Source organism: Condylostylus longicornis, unplaced genomic scaffold (genome assembly GCF_029603195.1).
Source record: "Condylostylus longicornis isolate FDR11 unplaced genomic scaffold, ASM2960319v2 ptg000055l, whole genome shotgun sequence".
NCBI classification, from domain to species: Eukaryota; Metazoa; Arthropoda; class Insecta; order Diptera; family Dolichopodidae; genus Condylostylus; species Condylostylus longicornis.
In genome coordinates, this window is record NW_026578024.1 from 6,484,583 (window position 1) to 6,510,568 (window position 25,986).

General features: G+C 23.2%; 2 protein-coding genes across 7 annotated transcripts in view; both read right to left on the reverse strand.

The window, feature by feature from the left end:
* Positions 1-3,053, reverse strand: part of LOC129611804 (sodium/hydrogen exchanger 9B2) — an 82,330-nt gene extending 79,277 nt beyond the window's left edge. The window contains exons 1-2 of one of the 2 annotated variants that reach the window (XM_055525152.1): positions 2,835-3,053; positions 2,343-2,770 (exon numbers count right to left, since the gene is read on the reverse strand). The gene's annotated coding sequence lies outside the window, so the exon portion shown is untranslated. The remainder of the gene's footprint in view (positions 1-2,342; positions 2,771-2,834) is intronic. The other variant, XM_055525153.1, reaches the window with a different exon arrangement.
* A 3,610-nt stretch (positions 3,054-6,663) lies between these two features.
* The window catches only part of LOC129611837 (uncharacterized), a 41,913-nt gene continuing 22,590 nt past the window's right edge, over positions 6,664-25,986 (reverse strand). For 3 of the 5 annotated variants that reach the window (XM_055525223.1, XM_055525224.1, XM_055525225.1), the window contains exons 3-8: positions 19,757-19,908; positions 18,251-18,852; positions 16,378-16,473; positions 11,862-12,030; positions 8,999-9,806; positions 6,664-8,118 (exon numbers count right to left, since the gene is read on the reverse strand). In XM_055525223.1, the coding sequence (XP_055381198.1) occupies positions 7,641-8,118; positions 8,999-9,806; positions 11,862-12,030; positions 16,378-16,473; positions 18,251-18,523 (1,824 nt within the window). In that variant the 5' untranslated portion in view covers positions 18,524-18,852; positions 19,757-19,908 and the 3' untranslated portion in view covers positions 6,664-7,640. Of the gene's footprint in view, positions 8,119-8,982; positions 9,807-11,861; positions 12,031-16,377; positions 16,474-18,250; positions 18,853-19,756; positions 19,909-25,986 lie in introns of all 5 variants that reach the window. The other 2 variants (XM_055525226.1, XM_055525227.1) reach the window with 2 other exon arrangements.

Genomic DNA, 25,986 nt, shown 5'->3' on the forward strand with positions numbered 1-25,986 from the left:
TCAATAATTTAAAAAATTAAGTGTATATGATCGGGAACTGAAAATATTCTTAGAATCATAGACAAGCATTCTAAATCATCGATTCGATAGAAAGTAAGTACTTACTATGATATGACGTGGGACGTTTTGCGAATATACAAAGTTCTATCGTAGAAAATAGTTCAAATAACGTTAAGATTCTCTAAATAAATCTTAAAGCTTTATTTTAAAAAACTCTTGTAAAACATGTTAAGAATATGTAGGAGTTTTCTTTTAGTAAACGACTTACTAACCAATATTCCTAACTAACCCTTTTATTTTTTTTTAAACGTCGGCTCTGAAACTAAGTGGTTTGATATTATATGTTTAGAAAATTAATTGTTCTTATGAGAAGCCTGCTACCATAGACATCGTTGCGGCAGTAAAAATATCTATAGTAGCACGCAATAATTAAGTTTTTAAAAATTTTGTTTTGCGTTGCATACACCCTAAAAACACATTATGCGCTTAATAAATATTATATATCAAAATGTATGGAAATACGTACATATTAAAATATATTACAATGCATGTCGTTATACTATTACTAAATATACAATTTCAATTTTATTTGAAAAACAAATATTTTTTCAAGATAGCTTAAAAATTTATTTGAGAATTTCCTTAATACTTCCTTACTTTTTCTTTTACTTTACTACTAGTTGTTTTTTGAAATAAGAACATTATCAATTCCGTTTTGCTTTATATCACAATCAGACGTATCAGACGTAATGCTACAAGAGTTCTTGCTTTTATTTTGTAAATATACTTTTTATTTTGCAATTTCAATAACAAAATATATACAAGAAAATAAACTAAACTAACAACTAAAAAAAAAAATCAAAAAGAATTTTTGAACTGAAAAAATAAATTTCGGCGCCAATTTTTAAAAAATCCAGTCTATAATATTGAATTCGTAAAGTTTCTTAAATTTGCAACACTATTTCTCATTATGCTGATGCGTTATTATAAGTCTATAGCTGATCTTAATAGAATTTATTTAATATAAATTTTATTTAAAATGAAAATATTGTTGAGCCTTTTTAAACAGAGAACTGTTTGGATTATATATGATCAAAAAAACTGAATATAAGTCATTTTAAAAAACATTTTAAAGTAATTAAACACATAAAATACCTAAGCAACTAATATAATTTGTACATTAATAATTGAATATATGTAAATAATTTGTAAAATACTACAATGTACACAAAATAATCGCAGTATTTAAACTATGAATGAATTATCTAGATTTAAAATTTTCAATAAAATTCTTTTAAATGCGGAAATCACTTATAAAATACTATAAGCCGTTGAATATCGGATTAAATAAACCATTAAATTTTCAGAACTATATTGGTCTTCATTACTAAAATATAGAATGCCTTTTTTTTTATTTCCGTATTATTATCTTGTATAATTCGTGGTGAAAAGCAACGGACTAAAAGAAACTATTGTAAAATAGGCTAGACAAAACAATACTATGTTTTTGGAAAATTTAAGTACTTAAATTGATTATTAAGCGGATCCCACCCGTATATTATGAATTTACATAAATGTACCTATATGAAAACAAAAATTATTTTAATTATTGCAGCCAATAGTTTGTTATAGAATAAAATATATTTAAAATATTACATAAAAAAGACAAGAAAAAGCTTTTGATTTAATAATAAGTAGGTTCCCTTTTTTCTATTGTTAAATTTACTATTCAACCATTTAGAACGACCTCACAATTTGGTGTCCTTTAAACTTTTAATACAACATTATCAAAATTAAAATTTAATATAACAAAGTATTTGTTGTGCTTAATAAACTTATGATTACTTGTATGAGACACTACATTCTCTATAACAAAATATTTCAATAATATTTATTTTAAGAAAAACCTGAATGATAAAATTATTTTAATAAATATAAAAGTGTTATTTTAAACACTTATAACAATAAATCTCTTAAAAGTTTATTATGAATATTTTAAAAAGTTTTGGACTACTCAATTCTAGCATGTATTTTATTAGCGTTCTTATATTTATTACTGATTTTTCAAAAACGGTAGCCTATCTCTTATAAAGGTTTTTATTGTCTGCTTTATAATAAACCAAATAGAGCTTTTAAAATCAAAATATTTAATTTCTATCGGTTTAATGTTCTGACAAACAACGTATCACCCGGAAGCATGGTTTCTTATCTCTCAATCAACTTGAAATTTTCATTGTACACGATCTAAAATAAAGCACATTTTCTTGAGAATTTATTCATTTTAATAAAACAATATTAATTGAATCACAAAGTAATTGACTTTAGAACTACATATAACGTACCTCTATTAAAATATCATAGTATAGGAATGGTGTGTTTCTCTTTTATAATTGTGTTATCCCTTACGCATGAAATTCCTTATTTCACATTAACCTTTAAACGGAATATTTCAAAATCCGAATGGCCACACTCATTCGATTTGCTATTATCTTGCTTTTGTTCTATTTTAAATGCTACACTCATTACAGTTATTTGGTTTTTTAAAAAAATAAGTGCACATACACTTAACGAACATCCTACATTATTTTACACTTTCCTCCAAATGTGTGGGGAGATCACATCACCGGAATCTTTATCCAAGTACTTAGGTATTTTAATTCATAAAATTAATTATTGAATTTCAAATAAAGACAATGAATCCAGTATGGACTGTTTATTCTTTAAGTAATTTTTCAATGGTATGCCAACAAATATAAGCACTAAAAAAGAACTTGACATTCAAACATAGATAAATTTCATAGATAACCACATAAATTCAATGAATACCAACTCACCTTTTAATCTTTAAATGTAAAAATCCAGGTATGATCTATTATCCTATATAATTTTATAATTCCTTTTATACTGCGTTTATAATTTTGCATTAAGTGGTACAGGTGTATAATATATTGAACACTTTTTGGCAGGTATGAAATCTACATCAATTTAATTACACTACTTAAAAATTTAAAAAATTTGTCAAATATTTAAATATTTTTTGTATAAAAAACAGAGAGCATTGTTCCTTTAATTTATAAAATAAAAAAGGTTACAATATCACATTAATGACTTTTAAAATTAAAAATAAAATTTTTAGAATTTTTATCAAAAGAATAAAATTTGGCTACACATGCTATTAAAAACCAAATCACTACTACATATTCACTGATCACCGAAAAATGACATTGGGAGTTCATTGCTTATTGTAAAAATGTAAATAGAATCAGCTGTTTTGCGGCGCCATATGAATGATGTAGTAGTGTTAGTGGCAATGATTTTTAATTGTAGAGAATTTTTTACAATTTCATTCTAAATATGAAATGAATATTCACCAATAGAAAAAAACTTGTTTACACTTTGCATTTATTTACTAATTTTCAAAATTGTTATAACTTCATATTTCTAGGGAAAAATTAAAGGAAAATCAATAACAATTAATGCACATAATTTGATTTTATGAAGATCTTATTTTTAGATTAAGTTTATCCCTTTTTGCTTCAAATTAATGTTCACATTTTTTCAATTTTTTGACTGTAAAATATTTTGTTGTTGACATACTCGTAATATAAATTAAACTTCAATGCGTACACATTTGATCTACACAAAACGAGAATTCTACCTAGCGAAAATATCGAGAATCAAAAATTTCGAGAATCAATATTCTTTTGAGTACAAAACTTCAAATTACGTACATTAGAATGCTTGGTTGTTTCTTTTTGAATTTGTTAATTTTTTATTTAATTTTTTAAAAGAATTTTGTTTTTCCAAATAGTGATTTTTCGTTATTTAAATTTTAGTAAATTCTTCTTAAGTAAATTTAATTTAAAATGGTATTAAATTTTGCAAATAAAATTGAAATTCGAGGTCCTTCATATATTAATTCAAATTGAACAATACATTTTGCACACCATAAATTTTGTTATCCTTCACCTTGGTAATCAAAAATACTAATATCAAGATTAAAATAATGCATGGAGATGCACATAACTTACATAAGGATACACACACCTAAGCATATTAAATGGACACAACAATGTAAGTACATACCTATCTACTTAATGTTACTTTATTCTTATCATTGCATGTATTAATAATATTAATAATTACTCTTACTTACTTGCACACTTGTAGTTCCTTGTGAATGAAGCTTTTTCGGAAAATTACAATATCAATGATGTTCCTAAGTACAAATATTTTACTAGACTATAAAAGGCTTGGATCATGCTTAAAGAGACTAGTCATTTTACAGTTAGTATAGTAGAATTACATATGTCGTTCAAATAAATGGGTTATTAATTTTTTATGAAAATGTCTTATAAATAATATTGTTTAGCAATCACCTATTCCAAAATTTTGATTATTATAGATTCAAATCGAAAAGCCTACTTGCGGCTATATCTACCTTATTCCTTAAAACGATTCTATTTAATTTTAAAATTTTTATAAAAATTAATGTATGTATGTAATTTCCAATTACGCTTTACATACCTACCTAATTTTTAATTCATATTTTAGAATTTGATTTGCCAATTGCCTATTACTTATACAAATCTGTTAAATGTTTAGCACCGTATTCGAGCTATTGTTATATTGACTTTGAAATAAATAAATTACTTACTTATATTGAAATGTTGTAATGTTTACAATTATTCAATTACTACAAAAGGTTTACTAAGATTTTCCATCAATTAGTTTGGGTTTATTACTGGGATTAATCGAAGTTTAAGAAAAAAATTGACCAGATTTATTATTTTCTAAATATGCAATTTATTTTTATAATAATAAATGAAATTTCAATAAAAATCAAAACAAAATTTTAATAAAAATATTTTTAAGATTTCTTAATGCGTATATAATGTGCATAATTTTTCGTAACCTAAATTAATGTGAGTACGTTTTTATTATTTGACTTAAATGTGTAGATATTTTCCTATATTCATATATGCAAGTAATCATTTAAAATTTTTTGTTAGGATTCCAAAATAATATTAAAATTTTTGATGTTCCAATTTTATTATCAATTATCATCAATATGCATAATGTGAGTTGCATCATTATCACGTTTTATTTTTGTTTTTTTTTTTTAAATAATATTGCAACATTCAATCACAGCCCGGAAGTTTTTCGTTTACATTCAATTCGTAATCATTGCCACAATACCTAAATTTTCCTATTTTTTTCTCTTGTTTTTTATCGAAATTATAAACTTATTTTTTTTTAATTCAGTGCAATTACAATTACAAACTTATATACAGTAATAATGGAGCAAGAAATATAAGTTAAACATTTGTATAAATATATAGTAAAAATTTATTATAATTTTATCATCAGGTAAAATTTTTTTTAAATTTATTTATGTATTTTTAAGTTTAAAGGATGTTTTTGCTACAGGTAATATGATGTTGAGGTCCCCAGGATATTACTATATTATGTAAACTTGCTGTTGTTGTTCTTGTTATTGTCGAACAGATTTCTTTTTCTTCTTTTTTTAAATTTACAATTCGTAGAACTTTTTCTCCTCCATTGATTCAATATTTTTTTTTATCAAGAGATTTATATCAGCACGTTCTATAAATTTTATACAGCTAGGAGAACAAAATACAATAAAAATGTAGAAAAAAAAACCACATTTACAAAAAAAAAATTGTCATCAATGTGATTTTGAAAACGGCTACTGAGTTGTTCTTGTTATATAATAATGTTACAAAAATATTATCAACAATATCATCTTGATTACATTCAAGATTTTCCAAATAGTTTTTCCTCGAAATTTTCTCTATAACATTGTTGCTTTTTATGATGATGATTATGACATGCAATGGTTTGTTTCGTTATAGTAGTGTGTACGTATTTAGTATGAGTATGAAGGTAATCATGTTGAAAGTTATGAACTTTGAATTCAATGTAAGTTTACACAGTTATCTACATACAAATATACTGGCGAACTAATAATATTATATTACTTTGGTTTTTTGTGTATTAAAGTCATGAACAGAAATATTATACAATATTCTATAGTTATTATACAATATTCTATAGGAAAAAAAAATTTAGCCGGAAGTCAAATAGTGTTAGATTTTTACTATTATTGTTAACATTCTGTTTTACTTGTCGATATTGTTATATTGAGTCGTCGTCAGGTGCAAAAATAATTTTTGCATTTTTATTAAATAATTCTTCGATGCTTACAAAGTAAAATCTGTATAGTTATGCTGTAATTGTGTGCCTTTTTTATCAACGGAGAGATAAATTTTTTTTTTGTTTTTGAAATATTTTTGAATTTACAATTGTATTTGCATATATTTTTACATTTATTACAATTACTAAAACTACGAATATCAACGGGGATTTTTTATACAATGAATTTTTAGACAAAAAACAGCTCTTTTTTTCACTCAATAGATTGGAGTTTTATATTCAAATGAATTTGAAAGAATTATGCTAAAAAGGTGATTTTGAAAATTTCAATTTTTCAAAAAAGAATAGAATTGAAATTTTAAAAAATATGTTTAGTAAATCGAGTGTTTTTAATATTTTTATCTTGAATTAAAGCTAAAAAGTTATGAATTTAATAAAATATTTTATATGCATTAATTTTTGTAAATTCTAGATATTTAAATTTGAGATCCCTGTAAAATCTTACTCATAATGTAATATTTTATTAATAATATCATGCAAGTAATTAAATTTTTTCACGTGTATTTCTCAATTTGAACTTAAACAGTTCGACTTTTGGAATTTAATCAATCATATTTACAATATCTTGTAACAAAATACTTGATGGTCTTTTAATTTAATTCTATTCAGTGTATAATATAGTAAAATTGTTGTCATCTTGTACACAATCATAAACAAATATTGCTGAATTTATGATTTTTATTTTGTATATCTTATATAAAATATGAAAAATAAGATTTTTTTTGTGTCATTCCCAGTTGACGGTAATTTAATTCGTGCGATGATTACAATAGATGATGACAATAATAATATAAAAAAAATGATATTGATAATTCTGGAGGCGGTGCTGTACATAATTCAAAAGTGATTTTTTTTTTTTTGAATATCATTCAGGATGAACAAATTTTATATAAAACTTGAATAAATTGTTTTGTATCAAATATAACAGTATTTATATTAGAGATAGTTATATTTTAGTGGCAATATCGTTATTATTATTATTATTCATCATATTGCTGTATGTAATCATTATCAATTCTAATAAATCTAAAAATATTAGATTTATTATTCAACAAAATTCATATCGATTGAAAATATTTCATCGAAACCACAATGATATTGACATACGTGTACATAAGGATATTTCAGTTTTTTTCCATTTTTGTTTCAAATGGTTCAATATCCTTCAATGAACTTGTTTAATGTCCTTTTCATTATGCAGAAATTGAAATTTTTATAATTCTGATGATAAGGATGATGATTATGATGAAAAGTAATATGGACTTGAAAAAAAAATTTTTTTTTGATTAAACCACACTATTATAACTTAAATTTAGCACCATTACATTTAATTAAAATTTTTTCAGTTTACATTATTAAAGAGCACATAAGTACAAATAACATTCTCAAAAAAAATTTCTCTGTCATTCTATTTCATATTCAGAATTTAAATTCTTATTAATTATTTCTTCTTTGGTTGGAAAATTTATTAATTGATCTTCCTGATCTAATTTAAAATTTTGAAATTGTTTTTCATCATCATTATATGAAGAGAATATTTTTTTATTAATTATTTTATCATTTTGTTCTAAATTTTTTTCTAATAATTTTTGATTCAAGGTTGTTTTTGTAGTCGTCATCGGTACCGTTTTCGTCATCGTTGTCCTTAATAATTTTTTTGCCGTTTGATGACAATATTTTTGATGACAATATTTTGATGTTGAATTTGAAAAAATTTCATCAATTTTGTCAATAATACAAGTTGATTTCCCAGTTGAGCAATGATAATTTTTATGTTCTTGTATAAAATTTAACCATAAAGAAAGTGATGGGCATACAACAGTAGCTTCAATATCATTTTTATCATTTATTTGTTTGGTATTTGTTGTAGTCGGCAGTAATCTGGATAAAAATGTGAGATGAAGAAAAAAATAAGAAATTTTTTTAAGATTTAAAGTAAATTAAAAAAATTAAAAAAAAACAAAGAAAAAAAGGTGATTTCCTATAAAATTTTCAAAACATTTTTTTCTTGTCTTAGGATATTTTTCTTATATGTATCTAGAAGCAAATATTTATATGCTTACTAACTAATATAACTAATTCTGTCCGTTCTTTGACAAAAGGAAATTTTTGAAAAGGGCCAGAGCCTGAGACTCAAATTGTCATTTAATAGCTAGTCAAAAGTTTTTGAGCTTAAGCGTTCCTTTCAAATATTTTATCAACTTCCTTTGTTCTGGACTAAATATTAAGAGTCTAATGTGAAGGTCACATTAGACTCTTAATATTTACAAAATTTCTTGCAATATTAAAAACCTGTCCTTTTTGTAATTAAAATCCCGAAATATTGTGCATGGTTCATTAAGAAATGTTACTGAAAATCTTTTTCTATTTATTTTATAAGATAACTAGTGAGATGCCTGATTAATGTAATTAATTTTTAATAATATTTTATAGCAACTTTTAAAACTTAAAATTCGAAAATTGACAAATAATATTGAAAAGTAACGTTTAGCCCTCAACTAAAATTTCAAATTCATGTTTCGAATTTAAAAATTTAAGAGAACTTTTTATAAAGTAATTTTATTAAATTGCAAATAACTTTTTAAAGCAACCGCAATTACTTAAGCAATACAAAATTTTTACTGAAGAAAATCAGAAAGAAGTGAAAAAATTCTGACCCGAAATGAAAAAAAAATATTATTACATTTTCCACATATACTTAAAAAATAATTCAATATTAAAAAGAAAATTTTGTTATACACTTACATAAATTTCAACTTACGTTTCATATCCTGGGGACATTTTTGTGGTGATTTTAGAATTTTTTTTTGAATTAACTAAATTAGATACCGGTGATGCTGGCAGTGATAATGTTTCTTTCACTTTTCTCTCTTCTAATTCTTTTGTTTCTTTTTCTACTCTAAAAAAATTTAGATTTTCTGAAGATTTTGATTTAACCTTTAAAGTTATAATTTGTTTTTCAAGTTTGTTTTCTGTAGATCCTTTGAGATTTGAATTAACTGCTATTTCTGTTGATCCTGAACTCATACATGAAATATTATTAGTCATATGCATTGGTAGCGGTTCAATTTTTTCAATAATATTTGTTGTTATTGTTGTTGATAATACTGGTGATAAAGGAACAATTGTTGTATGTGGTAATAAAGCTGTAGTAGTAGTGGCAGTAGTAGAAATGTTTTGAATTGGTTCCAAATATTTTCTGTTTACAATTAATGGTTGATGGTTTGTTTCAATAGATCTTGTTTGAAAAGTTGTAGACGGAATTGCTGGTATCGTTGTTGTTGTTAGTTCTTGAGGGATTCTATCGTATGTATTTTGATTATTTCGAGTTTTTATTGGTGATGTTCGTACTTCTTCACCAACTTTAATTATTCTTGTTGTCCCAAATGTTGTTATTGAATTATTTTCATTACTTGTATTGACAAGTGGATTTCTCATTTCGGTAAGTGTTTGTGTAACTGAAGGTAGAGGTGATTCTATTGATGTTATTTTCTTTGAAATATTGCATTTTTTGTTTTTAATATTTTCCGGTGGGCATCGTCCATTTTTATTACTACCATTTTTAGTTCCTTAACAAATAAAAGGAAAAAACAGGATTTATTTGATATTAGAGAAACAAAAAAAAAATTGTATATTTTGTTTATAAAATGTTTACGTTTACATATATGTACATATGTTGTGTAAGTATGTAATTTTTTTATGAATCTTGTTTATTTAAAAATTAAAGAAATTTTTATTAGCAGCATTGCCTCCATATTCTTCTATCAATCTTCATGTTTTTGAGAAAAACAAAAAACTATTTATTTTAATGACTCTTATGAGAGCAAAACCGTATATTTTGAAATATAGTAAATTCAGGACTAAAAAGTAATTCTAATGGATTAAATAAGTTACGGGCTTAATTTAATATAAATTAAATTAGTTTTGAATTTTTATAGAAAAATTTATTAATTCATATTCCAAAACAAAAATTGCTTTTCAATTTATTTTAGAGATTTTCATAACCACACTGCAAAACGCAATATTGCGAAAACATCCATAATGATATGCAATTTTTTTCACTATTCTACAAAAGTTCAATTCAGCAAAACAGTTGAATAAACCAATCTATTGCATTTTTAGCAGCAATGTTTATAAACAAAATATATCAACAACGTTATTTATAAATGTGGTATACAATGGTATACCACATTTATGAAAATATGAGTATGTCATTTTTTCTTTATAATTCAATTGTTAAGAGAAGTTTATACCCTAAATGTATGCAATAATATTTATTTGGTTTAAACCAACTAAATTATGAAAGAATTACACGAAATGTATGCAATTTTTTTTCTTTCAATTTCACTGTGCCAAAAAAACAACTAAAACATATTGTTCATCCCAAATGTATGCAATTACTTAATTCGAATTATAAATTCCTAATTCACCGTACTTTTTGCAAAAATTTCTGGAAATTTCCCTTATGAATGCAATTTTATTTATGTATATACTTTTAGATTCTATTTTACTGATCTTCATTGAGCATCATAGATCTTTTTGGGTTGCTCATTTTATAAAAAAAATTTATAAGTACAGAATACACAAATAAACATTAACTTCTTTTCAATTATAGTTTAAATAGTGCAAAACTCCCTGTCATGAAGAGTGAATTCTGTAATACATGATTGTCACTATGTAAATGATGAGCAGAATTGTAATAATTTTTAGATTCATAATTGTATAACATAAATCAAATTCAATCAACATTTTTATTAAAAATTATATAGGAAACATTATAAGTAATTTTGATAATTTGTACAAAATTTTCAAAATTATATTTTATCTTTTATAAGTGTGTGTATTTAAATACTGTTAGGCAGAATTTCTCTAGATTTTGTAAATAAATAATATCAATTCCTTGATTTTTATATATCTACATATATGTATAATATCACTTATCCTTAATTGTATCACGTACTTGAAAAGATTTAAAAATTAAAAACAAGCAAAAGAAAATTTTAAGGAAAAATGCATATAAAAAACATTAAATTGAAACAAAAATAAAATGTAATTTAATTTAACTATCATTAAACATAAAAGAAAAAAAAAAACAAAGAAGGACGAAAAAACTGAAAAATAAATATTGAAAACTTTTTTTTTTTTTATTTATTTGTAGAACACATACATGAATCTTGAATCATTTAAAATATTAATTTTGTGAAGGACTTTTAAGTACAAATTTTTTGTTTTTGCTCTAAACTTTATTTTAAGTTTTAAAATTTTTTTATGATTCAAGAATATGAAAGAAGCTATTCTAAAAATATTTCTTAGAATATGGAAGTAGAAGTCCAATATATGTGCATGTATTACATATATATATGTTCATTGTATCCTTTTGCATTCTCATAAGGATGTCCTCTCAAATAAAAAAAAATTCCTTCCTTTTTATTCATTTTAAGACTTTTTTTCTATATTTACATTATTTTATGTGTATCTTGTATGAAAATCTATAGACACTAACATAAACTATTATAGTGCTTGTTTTTGTTGATTTGTAAACTCTCATATGAATATGAATATGAATATGTGCTACATATGTGTGTATAACATAAAATTATAAAGTATAATATAAATATACTTACCATCACAAGGAAAAGTTTCTGCCAATAAAGTAAATAATTTATCAGATAAAAGACAACGACCTCTTGGACCAAATGGTACACGACATACGGGACATTTAACTGAACGATTACGGCAGCTATTACATAATACGTGACCATTACAACATTGCCATCCAGGTGGTTTTATAACCTAAAAATATTAAATAGAAAAAACAAATTAACATTAAAAAAATTGGAAGAAAATTTTTAAGAGAAAAAGGAAACTTAAGACAACAGGATATGCAACAAATGTGTAAGTGTGTGTGTACGTTATAAAAAAATATAAGAAAATATATAAAAACAAAAAACAAACACTCATAATCTTAAGAAATTAAATGAACACTATAAGAAATTAAAAATTAATGTAAATTTTATATGTTTTTTTACAACATAACCTTAAAATAAATGAATTAAATAAACAAGAGCACTTTAATACACTTAGTTTTTATGAGCTTATTATAAAAGTTAAAAAGGAAATTAAAATTAAAAAAATGACAAAACAGAACACAAACCTCTTCTGAACTTTTTTTTGTATGAAGCATGTCATGTCGATACCATAAATGAGGAATAGAGCATTAAAATATTTTATAATAGAAAATTTTTAGAACAAAACAAAATCTTTAAAATAATTGTAATGTGAGTGGATTTGTTTTGACATTTAATAGAATTTTATAACACAAATCTAATATAATTTTGTTATACACTTTATGACGATGCGGCATTGAAATTTTCAAGGATCTATATGTTGCATTAAGTCAAACTAATATTTAATTTTAAAATTGTAGTAAAAGAAAATCTTGGCTTCTTAAAAAAAATTTTCATGTAATCAAGGCCAAAATAAATTTGAAATTTAAAATAGTAATGAAAATGGCAATAATTTTAAATTCAAAATATAAACCTCAATTAAATATACTATGTAAACTTTGGGTAATTCTTCTTAATTAATTATGATATTGAACTATTTGTAAATAATTCATTAAATTCAATGAAATTTATTCGATATTTTTAATATATTTTAAAAATATTTTTTTAAATATCAATTCAATATTATTTATAGTAAATAATAATTTTATATATTTTAAATCTATATGGCTATAATAAATTGTATTGTACAGAAATAAGAAAGATTGCACATATTTCAATTAAATTGAAAGCAAAAATAAAAAAAAAAAATAAAAAACAATTTCTTATAATAAATAATCAATTATTAAAATTAAATATTTTTTTTTCTAAATTAAATTACATTGTAAAAAATAACTAAAAAATTAAGTAAAATCCTAAATTTATGCAATATTTAAAGTATAAAGTATTAAACGAGAATTTACTTTTTTCTCTGGAATGCAATCTTGAAGAAATAATTTCCAAAAAATTATCAATCAATTTTTTTGGCTTCAATATTTTTGGAAACAAAATGTTTGATTGTACTTAACTGGAGTGTTTCATACAGTCGTATACAACAGAAAACGAATAATAAAAATTGTGGAGTTGAACTTCGGGAGTATTAATGTTTGGTTGCTTTTGATGTAATGGATAGAAACTGCGATTAATTTTATTAGAAGAATTTCATTTTAAAGGGAAGAATTTAAACAGTAAGCTGGTATAAATTAAAATTATAGAGTTAAATTGAATTTAAAATTAATATTTCAAATGATGAAATGAGGTGGTGGCCATTTGAAAAATTCGCTTCAGAATTGTCTTTGAAATTTATAAATATTTTAATATGTATGATACGATTGCCTTTCCTTAATTATTACTCGAATGAATTCAGGCAATTTTATTTCATCTTATACAGATTGTTTGGAATAAGAGTTATTGCCTATTAAAACTATACTATAATTTATTTGTATCACCTATATTTTACATAAATTGTATTTTATTATAGTTATGCACACATACACACATGTATTTTGAAATATAAAATTATATTGGGGGTGTAATCAAACATAAATTTTTTATGTTTTACTACAAAAATAATAAAAGAAAAAATAAAATGACAAATTTATTATAAAAAATTCATATCACACACAACATCTTAACACAAATATTATTCAATTAATTAAAAAAAAAAATTATTTTATTTATACATATGTAAACATATATATATATATATAAAATGTACAAATATATTGAATTTATTTAATATCAATGAATATTGGAAAAAAATTTTTTTTTTAATATTTTTCCATTTCAATTATGTTGAAAATTCAATAAAAAGAATCTCTGCACAAATCTTTAATAATAATACAAATTTTTTTTGCAAATATTTCTGAATTATTAATTTTATTTTTTGTTCATTTTTATAAAAAAAAATAAGAATTTTCTTTAAATTCAATGAAATTTACCATAATATAAAAATATTTGAAATTAAATTAAATTTTTTTTTTTGTATATTGCATTTTTGTTATTATTATTGTTGTTCTTATTTCTTTTCATAAGGATATTATATTTTTATTTTCTTTTTGAAATTCAAGGAAGATCTGAATTAGACAAGATTATTAGAAACCACATTGTTTCAATGAAATTTTTTATTTTTTAAAAAAATATTGAAATTGAAATTTTTTATATATAAGAAAAAATGTTTCAGTTCTTCTAAAAGTTTTATACTTCGTTTATAATGTTTACAACACGATAATGATATTTTTAAGAGATGGCAAGTAGAAAATTTAAAGATTTCAGGAGTGCAGCGTATCTTCCTTAAAAAACAATTAATTTTTCATCACTTGTATTTTTTAATTTGAAAAAAAAGGTAAAAAAACAGGCTTAAAATTACTAAAATGATTGAAATCACTCAAGTAACTAGAATTTTAGCTATGGCAGAGTAAATTTTATTTGATTTTATAGAAATTTGGTATTTCAATCGATCAAAGAGTTAATTTGCTATGATGTGAAGAAAAAATAGATATTTTATTGAAAATCAAAAATGCTGACTGATATAAAATCATTATAGAATACTCACTAAATAGAGAACAATTTACAGCCCGATCAATAGCCTGATCGTCTATTTCGGCAAGTGAGAAGGAAGTGAATAACTAGTGACATAATGGAATTTTCGAGTGGGAAGAATTATTTGGTTTTGCGTATGTCGTTTTTTTTTAAATTTTCAAAATTTGCTTTTGAAAGTAAGAAGTTCAATCAATAATTTGTGAAGAAATGCAAAATTCCAATTGAAAAAATGAGTAATCTTATTGGAAAGCTGAGATATCCATTAGAAAAACAGAGAATTCTGATTTGAAGATGAATAAAAATTAAATAAAAGGGCGAGATATATGACTAGGCAGCTTTTCAGTAACTATTTTTATTCACTTTCATGTCGAAATTCTCGTTTTTTTTAATTGAACATGTAATTGTTCCTATAAGATTTATTTTTTTTACCAAATTTTCTCAATTTTTCTCAAAATATCGAGTAAACTTGTGATCTTTAAAGTCAATTTGAATGAATGGTACCTAAATTTTTTATAAATTATATTGGGAATAAGAAAAAGTTCTCACTTGCAAATTACTTTATACGAAATAGATGACACTAACTTACTTTCTGCTCAGTAAATATTAGGGTTTCAGTTCTCCAATTTTCAGGATGTGATTATGTATTACGCGTTTTCGCGCTAAAGTTGCTAAATTAGTCAGGTTATCGTTTTATTTTAATATTGTTTATGTTGCTTTAAATGTTGGTCAATAAAATTATGTGCGTATAAAATCTTGTGTGTAAAATTACTGCTTCTAATTTGTTCTTATTGTTTTGGGGATTCAAGAACTTTTTACTCTCTTACATCTCCACATTTATATATATGTGAAAGCTATCAATATGTTGTTTGACTTTTTTTGAAAATTAAATGGACATTTCATATACATAAATATTGTAAAGATATAGTATAACAATATTATGAATAGACATGTACATTACACATGTTATCATGTATGTAAAAATACATATGTATGAAAAACCATACAACTTTTAACAATATTTAAGATTAAAAGAAGAAAACATAATTTTATTGATTTGTTTCCAATTTACAAATTAAAATATTCATTAAGGTATTAACCAAAAATAAAATCAAAATCACAATTATTTTACAAAACTCTCTAAATAATTAAAGTAAATTCATCCGAATTAAAAAAGAAAAAAATTATTTATAGTGATTTATCAGAAAGTAATATGTAAAAAAAAATAAAATTTTCACTTTCCTATACACAAATGCAATCCAGATAAAAATCTCATATGTTTTCAATTTAAAGTGTTCCCGACTCACCTCAAACTAAATAGAAAACCCTATAGTACAAAAAATTAACAAAATGTTGAAAGAATGCGTGCTATAATAAAAAGATCCAAATTTAAATTACTAAAATATAGAAATTTTAGAATTTGTTTCAAAAATCTTTGTTATTTCAACACATTTAAGTGTCCGAGATTCTCAATTCTTAGTTCAAAATAAAGAAAAACTTGACTTTGATAAAGACTCAAATATTTTCCTATTTTAAATATTGTATTAGTTTCTCTTACCTCAAGACATATTGGACACTCTAATAATTGTGCAATATTTTGAAGGCATGTTGCAAATTTTTGTAATGATTGTTGATTTATAGTCGATGTGGTAACCTGTAAATAAAATCAAAAACATTTTAAATTTAATTTAATTAAAAATTGAAAATAAAAATTGAATACCTATGAAATACCTTTTATATAGATCTAAAATAATATTTTTATATATGAATTTTTTGTAATAGAATTTCACATTTTTTGTAATAGAATTCATAGAAATTTAATTAGTTTTATTAATTCAATTGGAATATATGGATATTAATTTAAAAAGAATAAATTTGACCATAATTTATTTATATTTAATTAAATATTTTAAGATATAGAAAGAAATTTAACCGATAAGATCACTCTCAAACAATTATTGGCCAATTATTTCGTATTCGCCCTATACATATTGTGAAGCGCTAGTGGGCGCATATATTATTGCCGCTATTAATTGTGAATACAAGCAAACAAATTCAAATTAAAAAATAATTTAATTTTGTAATCAATATAAAGGCCTTGTAAACTAAGGATGGTGTAAATCGTGTAGAATAAAATATCATTGCAAAATTGAGCATTTCACTTCAAATTCAAATTTGAAGCGCTCGAGTTTAGCAATATGGAATATACTGGAGTGCATTTTTATTTACTGTTAACGTTTTTACGACAAGAACTTTATAAAAAACGCTTTTAGACCAACGAAAAGGTGAATTTCAGAATTGATTTTTGAATATTAAGTTTTGATATTTTCTGTAAAAATTAATTAGTAAATAATAGACTTTATATACAACTTGCTAGTCCATAGTTTCAGATGCTAAATTTCTCAAAAATATGAAACAATAATGAATAAATTTTGAAAAATTGGGTATCTTATAATAATACTCGTAACTAATAAACTGAAAAAACATTGTCATTATTTAATTAGAATTAAAATTGACAATTCAATTTGTAATAACATTTTTCAATTTAAAAATATTCACCACATGGAAATCTAATGTAAATCTACTAATTTACAAATCAAATGCTAGTTAATAAAATGAAATCCAATATAATAAATATTAAATTTAATTTGTGAAATTACGAGTATTTTTATATAATCACAATTTATATTTGAAAGACTATTCAATAGACCAAGGTAATTTTTTTAAGTTAATGTTGAACAAAAACAAAATCTGTAAAAATTTAATTTTAGTTAATTGTCATTTTACATTTTGCTATATAATTTACATACACTCGTATGCATGCGTTTTTAAGTACTCGAGTATTCATTGACTTTTTTAAAATATCGTTTCTTTTGTACATTAAATTTATTTTTTTATTGCAATTCAATTACTGTGTTATGGTGCCACCTAATTTTCTAATTTATTTAATGATAGAAAAGCATGTTTTAATGCACGGTTATAGAAAAATAGAAAAACTGATTGAAAGAAAATTATATGTCATTACAATTTGATTGATTAAATATTGTGTTTGCATTTATAAACACAATTTGATTTATCACAGAAAATACGATATGCAAAAATAATAATTACTAAATAATAAGGCGTCTAGCAAGGGGTAAATTTAATTCTTATATATAGTTAAGGCAAATTGCTATTATTGCAAGATGTTGGTAAAATTTACCAAGTCATTCAACTGCAGCTAAAGTTATGTATTGCTGATTGAACAGAGTTGAGAGAAGTATGAAATCAGCATTTTTACATGAGACGAGTATTTTGATATTAAATTTTTAACATTAAATTTAGATTTTTGATATACATAATTGAATAGTAAATTAATTTATTGAATTTATTAACATTTTCATAAACAATACATAATTACAATAAAATTAATTGTGCAATTTAATACTTACATCATTTTTACTTCGCCATATTAAAAAATTTACTGTTTTACCGCCACAATCCCAATGATTACGTATTTTAATTGCTAATTCTGATATTTTCCATCCTAATACATCAATACCATTACATTCCAATACAGTATCACCAATTTTAATACCAGATTGATATGCACTTGAATTTTCTAAAACACCACTTACCCATGGATAAGGATCATATGGAGCACGACTTAAATGTATACCAAGTGTTCCATTTGGGCAAGCGTTAATTTTACATAATTTTAACATTCTTTTTTAACAGCATGTAGAATTCATTGACTGCGTGTATATGAATTTTTTTTTTTTTTGTATTTTGGTTTTTTCTTGTATTTAATTGTATAGTCAGTCTTATAAATTGCTACCAATTGTAATATTTTTTTTTCAACTTTAATTTTAATAAATTTTAATTTGTTTTTTCTTTATTTTCTGCTCTTTTCTTTAAATTCTTTGTTTATTTATTTTTGTTTTTCGTTTTCTTTTCTATATGGTTGGTTTTTCAATGTTACCTTGTACTATTTTTTTTTAACCGGTATAATAATAATAAAATTGTAAAATGAATATAATATAGTTTTACTTGGCTGTAAAATAATAATGGTTGGTACGTTGATTGATTTGTAAATTTGGTAATAATTAACGCATTTGTTTTAACAACAAGTGCATTGTATTTAAGGAAAAAAAAATATCAATGTAACTACTTAATATGTTGCTTAATGTACATGCATTCATACATATATATGGCGTATATACATATGCATGTAAATATGAATATTCCAAATAATAATTTGAAGTAATAAAAAATAAAATGTTGGTCACGGGATTTGACTAAAAACATATTACATGAACATGAACGTATATTATATAATATTCAAGAAAAACAAAAATTGATAAAATTAACAATTAAAAGTTTTTGTTACAAAGACGATTTTTTTTATAATAACAATAATACAAAAATTTTATTTATACATTTGCAGTTGCAATAATTAAAATTTTCTGTATAAGATTGAAGATTTGTTGATTTGCGAATAAAAATTATCTGTAATTGACAATTAATCAATTACAGTTTACCGTTACAAATTATAATTCCTATATGTAAGTATATACATGTACATTTAATAATAGCCATGGTTCAAAGCATTTTTAATGCAATCTATTTGAATTCTACAATACGATCGAGTTTATTAAAATGTACGTGATCAATTTGATATTCGCGATCTAATAACATACAAAACCGTATAAAAGTATATTAAATATTCGTGCATTTTGTATTCATAAATATGTGAACGTGTGTTATATTAGTTGAATCGTCTTTTGAATTTTAAATTAATATTGTCGGATTTGATGGTTATTATGTTGTAATATATGCAATTGTACTATAAAAATTAATTTTATTTATTACACGTTTTATATAATTATTTTTGGATTTGGTCATTTGCGTTTTTTACAAATTTAATTCATATATTTCGAAATTTATTGAATATTTACTTTTATTTTCCAAATTTTATGAGTTCATTCAGCTTAAAGGTTATTTTCTATGTTATTTAAGGTAAATATGTGTAATTGAATTACTCTTTGAAATTATTATTAAATGAAAATATTCATTATTAAAATATTATTGACAATTCCTTTTCATTTATCTGAAAATATAAAAAAAGAAGAAGGTTAAATAATTTATTGAATTAAAATTTATTTAAAAAGAAAAAAGAAGAGGGAATTAAAATTAAATTTAAAGAAATTGAAATTAATTTATAATTAAAACCTAAAAAATATTATAAACTTGCAATACTTAATAGTGTCAGTGTTACACACGATTTTGTACCCATACAAAAATTGTAAAACTTGTAATTAAACACATATATATGACGGTATATACATAGGGTATATCAATTATGAGTGTTGAAAATATGGAGATAGCCTATTATGTGATAGCCTTTAAATATTGCATTGTCAACGAATTTGACAAGTACATTTGTCATTTTCAATATATTCAATTCAAATATATGGTAAATATGCGATGATGGCTATTTTATTGAAGAATGATGGAATGTTAATCGAAAAATGCATTCAAATTTTAAGGACGTAATTATTTTTCATTTAATTTTCCATTTTTTCAAAATTTTTCACGAATCCTTGCATTTCTAAAGATTTTACTCAAGTTTGAGTATTATTCATTTGAATAACAATCTTTGCAACCTAATTCCAGTTACAATGTTTTATTGTTATAATGTTAATTTTGTAGATAAAGAATAGATGTGAATAAAAAAAAATTGCCATATTAAATATTTGCGTAATACCTTTAAAATAACGTACTGAGGATAGAACTCAAATTCATATTGAAAAACAATTCAAACTATGAAATGATGCTATGCAAGCTTCGAATTTCATCGCAATTAATGTTTGCAGTAATAATGTGTTAGTGTGCTAATAAGTGTTAAACAATTTTAACGAAAGTATTGTATTTCTCTGTAAACTCAATCTGGAAAATAAATACGAAATATCGATATTCCACCGGTACCAATTTATTATTATGGGGCACAGAATTATTTAAATATCCCTAATATTATATGATATATATAGTGTCTTCTGACTCTGTTTTCGAGAATGAAAACTCAATTATGTATACATTCAATATTCAAAGCAATTTCATGGAAATTTTCAAAATTTCCATTTTAAAATTTGGATAATATTTGATTACATTTTTCCAATTTCAAACAAATTTTATTTTACTTCAATTGTATTCTAGATAAATTTGGAACATGTGTAATTATTGATTTATTTCATTGTAATTTCAATAATTTCTCACTTAATTGGTTTTCACAAAAAAATTATCTATTTATTTTTCAAATTCCAATAAATTAATTAAATAAAGTTGTAGATATTTTGAATTCGTCCTACACTTTTATTCATTTTTATTAAAATTATATAAAATTTATTTTTGTGCCCGAATTACTAATTAAATATGAATCTATTGGAATCCAGTTGAAAATTTTAAAAGTTAATTTTCAAAATAAATAATTCTTTAATTAATGTTTTTATTTTATCCACTTATTGATGTAGGTCGAAATCGCTATTTAGTAAGTATATAATACTCGTATGTGTTTTAACAGTGATTACAACAAAATAGTTTTTCAAATTGAATACGAATTCATTTAAATTTTAGAAATTCTAGAAAATTTATTTTTAAAATTTGGAATTTAATCGGAAAACACAACAATTGCGTGCATTTAAACTTTAAAATAGAAAATAAAATTGTCACCTGAAACCGGAATTGAAAACAGTGTGTCTATTATTACAAATTTTGCCATTCTTATTTAAATATGAATTGAACTTGTGTAACAATTTTTGTGTCTAAATATTTTGAGCATGACAAATTCTATATGAAGGTAATAAAATTTTTTTTTCTTTTATGTATTTGGGTTTCATAAGAGTGTTTTTTTGTTACAGCCGGCGCCTTAGGTTATAATTTAATTATGATTCGAGAATGTTGTTTTTGTAATAAGTCACGATTTGATTTGATTCGGAGCACATACATACATACATAAAATATTTATGCTTCGATCACAATAATTATAGAAATTTTTATTATATATCAATTATGTAACAATAAAAATAAATAAGAATTTTTTTTTTATTTTTACAAGTTTGTGTTTGAAAGTATGTGGAGATTTTCAAGTATTAAAGATATTATTGGCTTATTTCCTCTTACAATCTCAAATATAATAATTTTAAGTTATTTTCTAAAATATATATAAATGAAGTAAAGAATTTTTTTTAAAGAAACCTATAATTAACGAATTAAAGTAAAATTTCATACTGTATTAATTATTAAATTTTTAGTAAAGAATTCAAAATTTTCAAATATAATATTTAATATTTTTTTTTTATTTATAAAAACTTCCGTAGCCAATGGTTAATGAAAAATAAATAAACAATTAGTATAGCACTGTTAAAAAAAAAAATGGGCAGCCTAATTATATTATACACCATTAGATATTTTTATATTGTTTGATTTAACAATGATTCAATAATTATCGAATAGTTGAGGAAAAAACGTGTAAGATTTTTTTGCTTTGTTAAAAGCATCTTTTTTGACATAATTCAACTTCTATAATGGTAAATTAATTATAATGCCCTTCAGACGTAACGTAGATGCATAAATATTTGTATGAGTTAATAAAGATCGTAATTAGTATGCATAATACAGTTTAGATTTGTGCTATATGAAAAGGTATTTGGTACCCACCCCATCCCATATAAAAAAACGCACAGTTTCAAAATTTAAATTGAGTTTTATAATTGGGGGCTCGCACATGCAGGGTTGCCTGAGCACTGTTGCCTTGTGGGAATAAGAAGAGGACTAAGGTGTTGTTGGAATACGATAGCGCTGATCTCAGCATATTGGTGGTGGTGCTGAATGGCATTGCCTCTTAGGGAAAATGGCCAAGAAGCAGACACTACAACGGAAGTCTAATGGGACTGGCAGGGAATTGCGGAGGTGGAGGACATCTCTAATGTGGAGCAGGAAGCGTATTCGTGGAGCCTATCGATAAAGTTTTTGACGCGGTTAATTGGTTCCAGTAGATGGTTTTGAGAGGTTCGTATTGCATAGGGGTTCTCGTGTGTTAATTAATGTTGCCGATGGTTCCTTTTATTGGCTCAGTGCATAGACTTCGCTTGGGTGGAAAGGTGGTCCCCTCCTCTCTTACAACTACTACTACCATACTAATTGATTAAAGGGGCTTGATTAAATGAGTAGATATTAAAGGAGGTTTTTATATATAATAATATTGAAGGAGGATCAACTTATATATACGCAAATTTACAGTTTTTTAACTTTTTGTGAAAGATGCCTGATGACTTTGCAAGGCCAGTGCAATTAGTCAACAATATTATCACTTAACTCCCACATTTACTATAACCCAAACTATTTTATTTAGGTTACAAAAAAAAAAAAACAGGGACAAGCAAGAAAGCAATGATTTTACTTTTAAAATATTAAAATTTATCAACAAATTCAATTCTTTTAATGTTTCACGAAAGTGTATATTTATATAATTTAATTAATTTTTAACATGAATTTCAAACACGAGCCGGATTCAAGAAAATTGCATATAAACTTCTTCATATGTCCCAACATCATTTCCATATTGTATTACAAACCCTTTATATGGTAAAATAAATTAATAATCATGCGAATGTAGGAACTACATGCAAAAAAAAAAAGGTAAAACAAAAAGTATATTACTAAATAAGTAATATAAGTGTAAAAATATATAAAAAATAATTTAAAATTTAAATCTTATAAAAGACGTTTTCGAGATAAAAAGCAACAATACGATAATAAAATTAAAAAAAAACACACATAATAATTTTTAAAAAACGTGCTCAACTACACGCTTTCAATAAATAAATTTAAACTTATAGAGATTAGTAGACAGTGAATCACTTATGTCACTGCTTTTATTTTTAAAATCTCATTCCAGATGTTCAATAGAATTCACTATTTAATATAATATGTAAATACCAAATGTAATATAAATAACTTCATTAGTGTATGTATATATACATACATATATGTGTATGTATAATGTATAGCAATAAATGATCGTAAAGATAAACATTTCATTAAATAATAAATTGTATATGAAGAAATTTTTATTAACAATTAGTTTTACAGAATAGTTGACCGCGATTAATATCATAAGATTTTAATTTATTTTTTATATGCATAAATTATCACCACGTAATCATATTGCATTCGCTTTGCACTAGAAGTATGTATGTTTGTGTGTATGTATATTTTATATGAAATTGTATGGTTATAAATAATAATGTTGTACAATTTATAGTACAAATTGGAGTTATTACAATTTTTTTTTTTAATAAAAATTTTGAATAATGAAAGCATACTTATAGTAAAATGATGGTCTATAAAATCATATTACAAAATAAATCGTGAATATTTATAACACACTTTACACAAGTTATTTTTTTTTAATCTGAATATTCAACAATTAAAAACGAGTATATATATTAAGTACATTTAATGACATTGAACAGGTGTTTCAATATTACACTACTATATATATTATGAATACATTTGAGCTTAATATGAATATTCGCTACAATTAATAATTATTTTAATGCATTCATAAGTTGAAATCATTAAACTATTGTTTCAAGGTTGAATTTAGGTCTAAAATTAACATAACCCTATATATACTTACTTAGAGACAATTTAATTTCTGATTATTATTATTTAAAGTAGTTTAAATTTACATCAAAAATTTTTTTTAACGAAATTTGCAATGCAAAACATAATTTGCATTATGTTTTCGTTTTACTCATTTTTAATTGAAATTTTTTTGCATTTTGCTACTGTAGTTATGATTAAGTCATTTAAATAAAACTATGCAAGACAAAATAGATTGAATTCAAGTTCTTAATAAGCTGCGCCAAGTAATATAAGAATCTGTAAAATTCAGATTCCCGTCTGCTAAAATATAATGTGTGTAACATATTATATTACAAAACTGTTTCCAGATTTTATTGCATACTTCTATGAGATCTAAAATAGAAAAGTGTAATCAAATTGCTATTTTTCTACAGTCAAGTAAAGTAGTTTAATAGTTATTAAAATTAAAAGATTAATTTTAGCTTAAAAGATATTCTGTATAATTTATTTTTACTTTAAAAACAATTTATATAAATGACCTAATGTTAAAAATGTTCAGAAATGTACTTAAAATCAAAACAAGGCATTTTATAAATCTGCTGGATAAACCAAATTTTAATAATAAACGAAATTTTTCAACCAATCAATGAAATCTGATATCAATGAAAACTAATATACAACAAATATATGAAACTGACTAATTTAAGGGATTTCATTTAATTAGTACTTATGAATTCAGAATTAAGAACAATAACACAAAAAAATTAAATCATAATTGCATAATATACATAATATATACAAATATGATTAATAATTTACATATGTACATGTACATATCTACTAATATATAAACATTTTACTGCAATGATTCATTTTTTTTGTTTTAGAAATTATGTTATATACGGAAATGAATATATCATAACAAAGTCATCAAAAATTAAATTTACTTGGAGCTATATAGACTCTTAAGCAAATCAATCAATAAAATTGAGTCAGAGCATACTTAACATGTTAATATTATAATAATATTAAGTTTATAATAACTATAACAAATAAAAGTATAGTAGAAACTTGATAATTATAACAATTAACAAGCGTATAACATACAATATAATTAACAAGTATTTCCTAACTTCCATGTTTTAATATTTAAAAAATATAGTTTAATAATATTTACATTAAAAATATAAGAATGTTAACATTATATACACACATACATAGTTTCATCAAAAATATAAATACATTATGTATACATACATGTATATCCACTACAACTACACTATAGCGATAAAAATAATATTATGACTTTAGATCAAAACTATTATAATAAAATTACAATTATTAAAATTAATATACTCTCTAAACGAATAATTAAAAATAAACATAACAATCGACTTTGAAGGTTACTATTTTTTATATATTAAGTATATGTATAACAATATATGCCTTAATTTATATTGTGAAGCTTGTTACATAATATCACGTTACATACATCGTATAATATGTATATATGTTTGTATATATATCATGAATTTTAATT